Source organism: Engystomops pustulosus, chromosome 6 (assembly GCF_040894005.1).
Source record: "Engystomops pustulosus chromosome 6, aEngPut4.maternal, whole genome shotgun sequence".
NCBI classification, from domain to species: domain Eukaryota; kingdom Metazoa; phylum Chordata; class Amphibia; order Anura; family Leptodactylidae; genus Engystomops; species Engystomops pustulosus.
In genome coordinates this window covers 42,529,998-42,543,577 of record NC_092416.1, presented here as the reverse complement: position 1 = coordinate 42,543,577, position 13,580 = coordinate 42,529,998, and the positions used below count along the sequence as shown (strand labels likewise).

At 37.2% G+C, this 13,580-nt stretch overlaps 1 protein-coding gene across 9 annotated transcripts in view; it reads left to right on the top strand.

The window, feature by feature from the left end:
- Positions 1-12,828, top strand: part of NCAM1 (neural cell adhesion molecule 1) — a 198,916-nt gene extending 186,088 nt beyond the window's left edge. For 5 of the 9 annotated variants that reach the window (XM_072155864.1, XM_072155865.1, XM_072155863.1 and 2 more), the window contains 4 exons: positions 1,251-1,458; positions 2,225-2,341; positions 3,414-4,160; positions 5,794-12,828. In XM_072155864.1, the coding sequence (XP_072011965.1) occupies positions 1,251-1,458; positions 2,225-2,341; positions 3,414-4,160; positions 5,794-5,914 (1,193 nt within the window). In that variant the 3' untranslated portion in view covers positions 5,915-12,828. The remainder of the gene's footprint in view (positions 1-1,250; positions 1,459-2,224; positions 2,342-3,413; positions 4,161-5,793) is intronic. The other 4 variants (XM_072155870.1, XM_072155868.1, XM_072155874.1 and 1 more) reach the window with 1 other exon arrangement.
- Positions 12,829-13,580: the final 752 nt, after the last annotated feature.

Sequence of the window (13,580 nt, the reverse complement as noted above, 5' to 3'; positions counted from 1 at the left end):
GTTGCTACATTTTTGTTTAAAATTAGAAAACATTTGTTTTTTTCCCATTTTGAAAATTTGGTAATGCTTTTTTTTCTTTTGACCGTGCTTGAAACTATACAGTGTTACAATCATATTTCCAAAGCTGAAGTACACCATAGTAATATGCCTTTGGGTTTCCAGTCTTTTGGTATATTTTTGTTATTACTCTATATAGGGTTTCATTGTTTGTTTTAAAGCAAAAAACTCAGTTCTCTATGCTATATTTCATTAAAATATCAAACAATAAAGCAAAATTGAAATCAACATTGAAAGCAATGACATCCCATAGATCTCTCATTTAAAAAAAAAAAATTATGATACATGCAAATGAAATGAGCACCCGGTTTCTTCTTTCTGTGCTGTCTATCACCACTCGTTTCCTTAGTTATTGACATCCTCATAGAATTTAGTTATAGAAAGAATTAGAACCAACTGTGTCCTTTTTCATGGTAACCTTAGGAACTAATTAGCACAAATATTAAAACTGTATTTTCTTTAGAATGAAAGGTAGCTGGAAAATTTAAAATGTTAGCATGAAAAGCTCTTTAAGTACTGTACACAATGTTGTTATTATTCATTGATTGATCTTGGATCTCTTAACGATGTTGAGATGACCTTGTACATCACACAGGAACACTTTTTTCTTACATTGAAGCTTGTGTGGCAACCCGTGTACAGTTACTACCATTACTTGTTTATTTGCTGTATAGTTAAAAAATTCAATAGGAATAAATTAGAATTTTGGGTGGAAACTGTAAACATGTCAAGTTGATGATGGTTTGTCACTGGTCACAGTTAAGCCATTTTTAAATTTCAGACAATAATTGTATCTAATATTGCTCACAGGATAGGCAATCTATATCTGGTAGTGGGGTAATGACATATGGCCCGTTAACCAAAGGGCTATTTGGGTCTAGCTTTCCTGAGGTGGACCGGCATCTTTTTGGTTCCACCTATAAGGAGATGTTACCTATATTTTTTAGTTAAGTAACAAAATGCAAAACAAAATAGTTTTATGAAGTTTGACATTTTTCACATCAGACACAAAAATTGCAGTGATGTCCCTTTAGTCTCAGTCATCAGCATCGGCTCCACATATTGTTATAGGAGATGTAATGAAGCAGTTGTATATGACATATCAATTAATTTACTGTAATGTTTGTTGAATGTTGGTTATATTCCCTTGAGTAGACATATCTAACTCTGCTCTCCATTTTTTCTTCCTAAAGCTACCACAAGTACCAGCTCCGGTTTGGGCACAGGTGCCATTGTAGGCATCCTCGTTGTCGTCTTTGTTCTTCTGTTGGTGGCTGTGGATGTAACTTGCTATTTCCTCAACAAATGTGGTCTTCTCATGTGTATCGCGGTCAATTTCTGTGGAAAGGCTGGGCCAGGAGCTAAGGGCAAGGACATTGAAGAAGGAAAAGCAGCATTTTCGTAAGTATACTTTATGGTCATACTAAATTTGTGGTTGTAGCAGAAAACATTAAAGCCATCTCACCACTCCAGTCCACAATCACCCCGGTGCACGGTGAAAGATACAGAAACCCTCTCGATACAGCAGACAAAGATGCAAGTACGTTCACGGGAGATGTAGTGGACCATGATTAAGTCCTCTGGACGAAACATCTCTTTTCATTATGTCTGTGCCTATATAAGATGCCTATGATGTGATCCTGAGTAAAGAGAAGTTTTATTACATCACCCTTGAATGTGCTCGAGTATTTGCATCAAATGTGTGCTTGCAGTATTGAGTTATGATTGCTCAGGGACAAGACATATTGTTCTACATAAACTGAAATAAATTAAGTAACCCTTATTTACCTGACCCTTTCTGGAGTCTTTCAATCCAGTACATTAATTGGGTATGAGAGAATTAGTTTCTATGAACCATAAAAAATAGAGCAACGTTTGTGTGTATAGAACCTAAAGGATGGTAAGACTTGGACCTCTTTAACATCAACATATAATCACCCAGGCCCTAGCATACAGCTGCATACTGGAGAGCGGAGGGATGAGCAGCGCTCTCCATTTTTTATCCCATGTATTGTAAGGAGGGCAAAACGTTCATTCAAATGGACATGTTTCCCATTGAAATCACATGTAAATGACTGAATTACAAAATGAGATGATATCAAGAATATTAGATTTGGTTTTCTGTTTTTTGAGTTAACAATGTACTGTGTATGTGCTCTCTCTACAGAAAAGATGAGTCTAAAGAACCCATTGTGGAAGTACGAACAGAGGAAGAGAGAACACCAAACCATGATGGAAGCAACCAGACAGAACCGAATGAGACCACTCCACTAACAGGACCTGAGTATGTGGCAACATTCACAACCTCGAGACAAAATGAAACCATATAACTATACACTTGTACTGTATATACGACCTGTATGGCACCTAATGCAGGCAAAAGTGGGACGTTGATCATGGCAACCAATCTGCTTTCTTTCCATAAAGGACTTCTTAAAAATGAGCAGTGAAACCTTACTGGTTGCTATGGACAACTGGTCAAATTTTCATCCACACTAATTCCAATAAACCTTGATGAATTTTATGGTAATTTTACACAGCCCCTTTTAATGGGCCATCTGGTAGCTCTTTACAGAAAATTTCTGTTCCAGCTCGCTTTGGAATGGCTGTAGTAAAGCATTTGCAAACTGGATACTCAGTCCATTCAAAGGATGTGTATAATTCCAGAAGCAACACTATTTCCATGAGTTGTATCTGGTATTGCCACTCAGATTTTTTTGTTGCAGACACTGACATCATGTAGTGTGCTGTCAATAAAAATAATTTAGTGACTTTAATAAAAAAATGAAATAAATTTAGCTCCAATACTTCCTGGATTTCTTTCCTCCACTTCCAGCTAGTTCTTAAAGCACAGGAAGGTACTGCTTTGCCAACCACTGACCCCAACCCATCTCAGTCATAATTGGTCAGAGGCTATATGGGGGGAGATAAACCCAAGAAGTTCTGGAACTGGATTAACGGGGTATCAGCAAGGTAAACATTAGTTAAAGTGTCCCCTACTCAAAGAGATTGTTTAAATAAGTAGCACCCAATCTACTCTAAAATTTAGTGAGTCGCATTTTTACAGTGGAATACCCACAGAAAACTTGCATACAAATGTTTCTGGGAACCCTCAAAGACGCCAGCTAACCTGAGCTAATAGTTTTCTTCTGTCTTTTTCCATCTTGCTTTTCTTCAGATATGGCTATTAACAGTGCTTACCTGTCTCAATCCAGTACTTACTTGATTGTTACTGTACCTCTGTCTGTAAAGTAAAGTGCATGTGTTTGTGTGATTTACTTTCTAGTGTATCCGTCACTTGTTTTCTTCATTGTCTACTTTCTCTCTTTCTCTTTCTGCTCCTATGCTTCTCACAGGCATCCAGCCGATACAACAGCTACTGTTGAGGATATGCTGCCATCTGTTACTACAGTCACTACTAATTCTGATACTATCACTGAAACCTTTGCCACTGCTCAAAATAGCCCAACAAGTGAAACCACTACCCTCACTTCTAGCACTGCCCCTCCACCAACTTCTGCTCCTGAATCAAACTCTGCACAGTCTGCTCAGCCAACTCCCACCAAAAAAGAAGCACCTAAAGCTCCCTCACCAGCTCCTGCTGCTTCTCCTAAGGTTGCCCCTCTGGTAGATCTAAGTGATACCCCATCTACTAACAACTCAGCTAATGTGGAAGCCAGTCAGGGGGCAGTCTTGAATCCCAGCTCTGCCACCACTGCTGCTGAGGCTCCAAAAGCTACGTCTAAGTCTCAAGCGCCAGTTCCACCCAGCGCCACCAGCCCCCCAGCTACTCCTGAACAAGTGAAGCAGGCAGTTTCAGCCGCCAAAAGCCCAGAAAAGGAAGCATTACAAGCCAGCACAGTGAAAAGTCCAACGGAGGCTACCAAGAATGAGACAGCTTCCGCCAGCAACACAAAACCCGCCCAGGGTGAGGACTTTCAAATTGATGGGGGTACCTTCAAGACTCCAGACATTGACCTTGCAAAGGATGTTTTTGCAGCTCTTGGAACTTCTTCTTCTACCACTGTGGCTAGTGGGAAAGCTCCTGAGCTGGCTTCTTCCACTACAGACACCTCTGTACCGCCTGCTTCATCCAACACCGAGTATGGCCTCTCTTAATCCTCTTTGTTTGTTATGTCTTGTGTCGTCTGTTTGCTGTGTTGTTTTCTAAGTTGTGCTTGTCTTTACTAATATTACTATTGCTTTTGTGCAGTCAACTCATGCAGTGTTTACTTTATTGGTCCAATCAAATTTATGTTATAGATTAAGTAATTTATGAATTGGGCAAATTGAACAGTGTAATATAGTGCAGGGATGAACAGGCTACTGATAACTTTTAATAAAAATTTGAATTAAAATTTTTAATAGAAATTTAAGATCATCCAGTTTTATTATTTATTGGGAACACAATTTTTGATACAACAAAAAGGGAGCTGACAGGTTCTTTGCAAACAAAAAATTAGCAGGATGATGAGTAGGTGGATATCATACATCTTTATACCAAAATCCCATTGATTTCTAATGGAGATATGACTTTCTTCTTGGCTTAATGTATCCCAAGGTTTGATGGGAAAGATGACCAAGCATTTTAGTTTTGAAGCAAACACAAATACTTTGTTAAGGATTGATTGAACTATTATCTTTCTAATGGGTAGATACCCACCCATAATGTATTAATTATATTATATTTTCCACCAGCAGTTTCCCTTCCCTTGTGGCTTATGAAAGATCCCTCCTTTGAGATATCTAGCTCACAGGAAGCATTTAGGGCAACACTACTTCAGAAGGAAATATTATTAGTGGCTCCACCTGGAGTAAATCTTTTGTGGATTATTTTCAAAGAGATCATCGAACCCTACATTTTTTTGCATCATCTGCCAAATAATTGATAAACATATAATAAACATATAATAGCTTAGCGCCCCAACACTGAGACCGCCGTGATCGCTTGAATCAGGGTTTGGTTTTCTCAATTGTGATCAAGTATAAATGGTGTTGTGGTCATAGACACACACTGCAACGTCACAATCTGTACAAAACCTTAAAGGTAAATCCCAGGAATCAGACAAAGTGAGATAACCCCTTTAGATTAAAGTTTACTTACTATGAGTGTTTTGTGTTTTGACCTTCTTTAACCTCTTGTCCTTTCACCACTATCCTTACCTTAACACTACGGATCTAATGTAGAAAGTCAAAGAAACTGTTTTTTTCAGTGACATTTTACAAGTTAAACTGTACTGTTATTGGTATCCTCCATTCCCCTTTCAAGCATTTGCTGCAGTGGTAGACAGAACTGCAGAAGATAATGGAAGAACAAGTCAATGATGAGCACAGGTCAAGGTTTTGGGGTGTGCTTTCTGATTGCTGATACGGACAGGAATTATTATGGAGAACCACTATGATTCCAAATTAAAATCTCGGATTTTGGACCATTAAAGAATATTATGTGGATATGCAGCTTATTAGTCATGACATTGAATACATGAAACAGCAGTGCTCTTATGTATTGGCTACATCTGGTATTGCAATGTTGTCCTGTTCATACAAATAGAGTTGGGTTGCAATACCAGCTACCACTCTTTGATAAGAGTGTTGCTGTTTCCATGAAATTTGTTGAAATGCAATATCTTTTGACTTATGTTACTATATTAATGAGGCTGTACGTGAAACTATATAAATGAGATGTTTGTTTTGTGCTGCTGATCTCACCATATTGTTTTTTTCTCCGGTCCATAGGAAGGCCCCTGTAGAAGAAAATTCTAAGCCAGAGGAATCAGACAGCAAGAGCACCCCTGCAGAAGTGAAAACAGTTCCTAATGAAGCCACTCAAACAAATGCAAGCGAGAGTAAAGCATGATTCCTCCGAGAGGGTGCGGGTGTGTTACATGGGAAGGGGAAAGTGGATACTAAAAATAATGTTTGAAGAGCCTCATGCTAGCCATTTACAGAGTGAGGTTCATACACACAAACACGTCATCATTCCTCTCAAATCTTGGCCTTTGTTGTTATAATTATTATTATTTTTGTTTTTTCAGTTAATTATTTTTCTTTAAAAAAAAAAAAACCTGTTTGTTTTTGTGAGACTGTAGAAAAGGTTCATCTCTTATGTATACACTCTTTATGATCAAAGGCTGGTGGGAACATTTTCAATGCGATTTCCCATGCAATGTCCTAAAATAAAGTTACCATTCCCCAATTATTTATCATGCGGGAAGGAAAATGTTAAGAGAGTTAAGACCAATGCATGTAGTTGGGTTAAGTAAGACCGTTATCAACTTGGGTTGTCCATGTCAAGGTCTAACGACCCTTAAGAGCCTAGTTCTGTTCTTACGTTATACACTATGTGAAAAGTCTTTGTATGTTTTGCCCTGAAAAATTTGGTCTTTTGAGTTGTAGAAGCCAGTTCTACTTGCACGACTGGCAGTGAGAAGGTATACATGTTGGCTGTCACATTCTACCACTGTATAGGAAAATAAAATCGGAGACGATGGAAAGTAATCTGTATGTGTCTTAGAGTCTTTCACCCTATTTAATTGCCTGTATAGAACACGGTTGAAACAAAACTGCTTGATGGCTTGTGTTTGGTAAATTCTTTGTATCATTTCTTGTCCCTCATATTGTTTCGATCCGTTTCGAATTGTCATAATTTGAGCTTTATCCAATAGAAAGCATAAATGCCTTATTCTTGGTTATAGTAAATGAAAGTAGCCATGTTCTAAGAAGTCCAAGGAAGGATTGATGTCCAGCATGTTGGGCATCAGGAATTGGTACATTATTTGGGAATGATCAAGGTAGTCATAAAATAAAGGGGCTAATGATATATTGTACATAGAATGGGTAGTTTATACATGACAGAGCCTAGATTAGTTCACTGGTTATCAGTCCAGTTGAAAGGGTAGAGTAGTCACAGGAGAAAGTTGGAACCCTTTCGTCCTTACTTTGTAGCCCAGGTCAGAAAGACGTCCTCAAAATTCAATGATGTAATCAGGATTTGCAGTGTACAGAATGGATGATGGACAGTTTATGTTGTTGTGGTCATAGACCCAAAACAATGTATTCCAATATATTTTTTTGTGTATGGTCTTACCAGTGAAGGAAGGTCATAAAGTCTGGTATAAACTTGCCAGTCTTTGCTCTTCATACTTCTGTAAGGTCTGAATGTGTCTCTAACGGATGTATGTATGTCAAATGTTGGGGTTGAAATGTTTTATTGTGTTGATACATCCCAGTAACAATATATCTCACATGCAAACTGTTTGTGTATGCACTCTAGCACCAATATTGTTGCTGTAGTAGATATGACTGCTTCAAAATGTGCTTTCTCCATATAGACATATACTATAGCACTGTAGTGGCTCCATAGGATATTTCTAAAGCAGTATTTCAAAACATCAAAAAGGCAGTCATTGTGTTGGCTGAAACGACTATCCTGAAATTGATTATGGATTCACCAATGGTACTACCACGGCAAGATGCCCCCTTCATCTATGACATCATTAGCTCGTAATCAACAATGGACAACTGTAAAGGGACATTACTTCCTTCAAAACAACAAGCTTATCTCAATCACAGGTCTACTATGATTTTTTTAGCTTCAGTTGGTGAAGTTATTGTGCTTTGATGTATTATTGGATGAGTAAAATTTAGAAACATACTTTAATTAAGCTGGTGAAAGCCTTTCTGTGGTATTGAAACCTTTAGGTAAAGTGAAATTTAGCATTTCTATGGTTAATTAATCTAAACTCAGCTTAACTTTACAATGGCCATTGAAATCCTTAAGATACTCCATTAACGAAAATGTAAGATTCTTCACTCGAATGGTACAACTGTGTCCACCATTACCTTGGCTTAAATTTCCATAAACAACTCAAATTTTCTGATCCAAAATCTCTTCATTTGTATATGTCAACAAAAATACTCTAAATGCTAAAAATAGCGGATACAAAATCAATCTTGTAGCTCACCGCTTTGAATATGTTGAAGGCCAAGTTATGGGAGGACACATCTTTTATCATGAATAGAGTGCACCACGTCAGGGTGGAAATTTGAAAAATGATGGTGTCAGTCTTTTGTTAATGAAGTGCCTTATGAAGAATTGTGTCCATCACAATCAATACTGTTCAAGGGAATTATTGTTTAACCTTAGAGATGAAGCCATTTTGTCATCTCAGTCAAAGTTTCGAGGTACTATGTTCCTATAACCCACTGTCATAGTTGGTGACAGTTTAGGCATAATGTACCTTAACAATGTCCTTGTTTTTGATGACTCTGCTTTATTAATCCAATGGCTCATTGAAAGATAAGTCTTTGTAATCGTTTGCCAATGGTCACAATATTTTTGTACAAATATGATCTTTGGATCATATAAAAGTACATGACATTGAGTTGTTTTGGGTCTATTTTTAGCACATACAATACATTTTATTTCATGTTACATGCTATAAGACAGTCTCTTCAATTACAGTGATAGTATCCTATCGGTCTGTATGATCATCTATTGTATAGAGAATTCGAAAACTTCTACAACCGTCAAGAGAATAAACTTTACTTAAGAATAGTGGTGGGTATGTTGTGTGCAAAACAAAAATTTTTTTATACTGAAAGATCAAACAGACATGGCAACATCATTGAGACCTTCATCGATGTTGGGCCTGTGGTAGACTATAAATGGAACTGCTTCCATCGCTGGGCAATTATACCACTGGAAGTCAAGAAACGATGGAGATAAAATACTGCCCAACAATTTTCCTTTGGGGGGTTTAGCTTGCAAAGGTTTTCTATTCTGTGAACGTGAACCCTTTGGTCACATCTTCTTTCCATCTCAGCATCGCATAGAATCATTTCTGGATTTGTATATTTTCTGTTTCCTTACGTAGGATGCCAAATGTATATTTTTGCTTTTACGTTATATTTCAATTTGCAGTATTGACATGCACATTTTGTTAGGTTATCTTTTTATATTTTGTGCTCCATGTTTACATTTTATTGTTTTTCTCATCCTTTTACATTTCAACATTCGATTTTGTTGAGGGTTTGTGTAACTGCATTTTTTAAAAAAAAAATAGACATGGTATATATAAATATATATTAGATTATTAGCATGCGTGCTTTGCTATGAGATGTTACAAGGGGAAAATGGATGTTTACAATAGACTTGGTCCTGTCTAATTTCACTAATGGAAAGTCAAAATCATCACACAGTTCTACACAATTATTGTATGTTTAAGTCCAGGCAAGGTTCTGTTAACACTTCTGTTAGAGAATGTATCATATTTGTAGGAAGAATAGCATTGGATGCAGTGCTGTTCATTTCATGAAAATAATAATCATTTAAAAGATCCAGCTGTTCTGATTCTCTAATGAACATAATTAATAAGTTTTAGAAGTGCGAACACAATCTTATTTCACCATATTAAAATGAACTGAAATGCAAGAAAGTTCCAACGTCTCTAGCACAGGTTATCCCTGTTCTCTTTTCCAATGGGCCAATGTAGGGCCCATAGGAGGAGATAGACAGAAAAGTTGGACACTTCCAAGAATCGGGCCCTAGTGTCTTGGATTGTTATCCTATTTGTATTTGAAAGCCCCTCCTAAATAGAACAGGTTGGGCTGCACCATAGACTTTGAATAACTTATTAACAAGATCAGTAGAATACAGTGCAGATCGTCACCATACATCAAGACATCTGTCTATGTCCAGCTCACTTACATCATAAGCAAGCAAGATAATCCTGAAGAGGTACATGGTCACCTTGAATATGACCCTTCCATAAAGACATCCTTTATGGTATTTAAAAAGTATGAATAAAACTCTTAAGAAAATAATCGTTGTAGTAACAAATACTGGAAATTGAAATGTTAACTAGCTTGTAGACATAGGCCAAGTGGCAAGAACTCAACTTATTTCATCCTTAAGTAAAAAAAATACCAATGGTTTCTTGCTGTTCATATAACCAGAACGGTACGGTGAATGTTGAATTCTGCATTAGCTGTAGAACAGTACTACAGAAGAAATTATAGGGTACAACAACCCCTTTGCTATTAGGATATTAGGACAACTTATTGAGGTGTCCACCACTTGGTGGCCTTGCTTACTAGTGGTGGCTCTCGCTCAAACCATCCAGTTCATGTAATAATCCGTGGTGAGAAGTTACCTTTAATTATTGTGTATACTTGCTTAAAGTGAGTGCAGACAATTCTTGTGTTTGTTCTACGAGACTTGCTTGCATGGATTTGTTGTATATGAGAAGTGTGTGAGAAAAGTGGGGAGGTCTTATTTTCTAATCTAAATGAAGACTATCACCCCATCTATTCATGACAATTCAAAGGCCACTATTTTACACATCTGCCAAAATCCTTTTTATTTTGTGCCAGTTCACACGTGTAGTCCTACGAACTTGAATATATTATTTTTCTTTACCTTACTTTTACCAGGTAGCTGAAACCATTCAAAATACACCTCTTTTAATACTATAAACAATTTGAGTATGTTTGATTGCTACTATGTGCTTTCATTTTGTTTCAAATTATCTTTGGTAAGGAAAAAAAATGAAAAAAAAATATCAAAAAACAAAAATTTGTATTGAAATAATTACGAGGAACACCCTTTCCCCCATTTTGCTGTCAGCTTGTGCACAGTAAACGCGTGAATATTAGTGTGAAATGTGTTTTCGTCATAGTATCAGAATTGAAAAACAAAAAAAAAATAATTAAAAGCATCAAAAACATCTAGTTCTGGTGGTGGAACAATAGTTGGTGGAAATTACGGCCTAGAAGACTTTTAAGGTCACGAATCCTGGTGAACCGTTCTTGTGGTTCCTCAGATTATGTCAAGATGACAAAGTTCTGCTTCAGTGTGTTTCCATGCTTTTAACAGTGAATGAACATTTATTTTGTTAAAATGGACAAGTCATTAAAATAATTTTTTCATTTTTTTCTTTTCTTTCATGTTTGCATCTGGAAAGTGAACAATGCTAAAGTAAATTTAAACTGTGAAAAAAGGTCTTGTCGCAACGCTACATGTTTATTATGTTTTTATTCTCTCTCTTTATTTTTTTGTTTTCGATAAAGCCAATAGGGATGAAAATGGAGGGATTTGCGTAACACTCAATACCAAGTGCTGTCTAAAGGATTATATAATACACCCCTTATGTTCTCATAGGGTATTTACCCATATGTTCTTCAAGATTGCAATGACGTAGGCACTAATCTAGACCCAAAATTCCAATTTACCATGATGGAACCGCTGTGAATATTTCTCTATTTTACCCTGTACATATGAGATATAACTTGTGCAAAATGGCTTTTGTGTGTACAATTAACGCAAACAATCATGGTTGACCTAAACTACTTGTTTATGGCATGACCAGCTAAATCATCACTTGCCACCAATCACCATTAGTCTCATTTTTTATTGGTGAGACCATTTGTACGAACTATCCCATGGATGATTGAATGACCACATTGTGGCTAAAAATGATCTTATGTGTATGGCTAGCTCTTGCTATGGCATTCTTCTAGGGATTTAAAGGAATATGAGTAGTATTATAAAATCCTGGTTAGGAAACACTGCTTTAGGCACAAAGCATGTAATAATAAAAAGGGTCCAGGTGCCTCATATCTCAATGCTGTCATTAGTTCTTACTGTACTGTTTTGAAAAATAACTAGTAGAACACTAATTGCTTTAAGTATGTATGTAGCTCATAAAATATACTGGGGGTGTGAAGTTCAGCGACTGGTGGTGTGTTATAATTTGCCTGCCATTTAACTAGAGAAAAAAGTAACACAGAAGACATTGGAGATTCACGTCCATCAAAAGATCTCAAAAGGCTTAACATTTTCTAAAAGTACATTTTTTTTTTAAGACCAAAACCATGGGACATTGAGGGGATTATTTATCACTAGGCAGACTCCTTGAGACAGTTCTATGTCTGTTATCAGAGTTCTGCTGCCCAACAGATTGATTAATGTTGCTTTGGCCCTTTGATAAATGTTTGTTTGCTCTAATTGCTGTGTGGGATTTTTTTTTTCAAAAAGTCTAAAAATGCATAAAAAGGGTACTGGAGTTACAATGAGACTTTTTATGGGACTTTTTGCAAAAGTCCCAAGTCATGAATCTGGCTTTCCATGGTGTTAAACTATGTTTAAGCCAGATTAATGAAGTGGTAGAAATGTGAGACTTTTCAGCAGTGAAAGTCCCAAAAAACCTCAATGCAACTTTTTAAAGACTTTTTTACGCCAAAAAATCCCAGCCGAAACCAATGATAAATAACCCCCTTAATGTTGCCTTTGGTCTTAATACCATAGCACTATTATTGGAATCTTGACACTGTATCTAGGGACCAATAAAATGTACGCACTTGTCATGTAAGAGTACCCTTGTATTACCCTAATGTTAGCACTGTATATTTATCTGCAGAGGAGAGCAAGCTTGCATTGCATCCTTTGGAAAGTAAGTTGTTTTTCTGTGACGATAAAATGTGTATGCTCATTGCTGGTTGAATTCAGTTGAAACGTTTTGTATGTGACACCTGGATTGGGCCCATATTTTGTGCTGGGCCGACTGTTCACAGCTCAAATGCCTCCATTCCCATCCCTACCCGATATTCCCTACTTCTGGGGCCTTCTCTCTTGTTAAAGAAAAAAACTTTTTACCAAGTGAATCATTGACTACCAACTTTATTCCCATTCTCACTGCTGTAAATACTGAGTACTAACGGAGAACTTTGCATTCTGTCAAAATACTTGTGTTCAATAAAAGTTACAAAACATGTTGAAGTACTTGTGGTTCTTTATTCGGCATACAAGCCTTGATGAAGTTGCAGTTCCCAGTTGCATAACCGGTATTGAAGTTAGATTCCCCCTCATGTCACCCTCTCGCTTAATGGGCGTGTAGAGGGGCATGCGGAGCCACAGACTGGGCCAGGGACACCCCATGACATTGCACTAGCAGGTTATAGTAGTCGTATAATTCTAATCCAGGTCCTGCGAGCTCAGGCACAAGATATTTTAATATCTGGTACCAAGGTTGGACTGGTGGATGAATATATTGTTTAACATGTTAGTGGTACAATGATACACTTAGATATCATACTAGACGACTGTATATACAGTTTGGTCCACTTGAAAATATGAAAGTCATTTCAAGGCTTCTACTGGCATACAAGCTGTTGTCAGTTTGTTTGGTGGTTTGCAGCCAGATCTTGTTGCAGTGAGCTCTGCAGAGTTTTGTGGCACATTACCTTTAAAAAAGCATCAGAAAAGTGAGTGTGGGAGCTTGGTGGCGAGTGTGCATTGATCCGAAGTGTGTGCAGAGCCCTAAGTGTGACTTAGGTTTAAGGGACTTAAGTTTGAGGGACTTTAACAGGTAACTGCTGTATTTTGTGTTACTTTGACTGTAAATTCTTCTTTCCTTCTTTCCGTGCATATTTCTATTGTAATCCCCATTAGAACAATGGACTCCATAAGTGGCATTGCTACACAGTGTACATCCTGTGCCATGTATGCTTTCCTTGAACAGCCG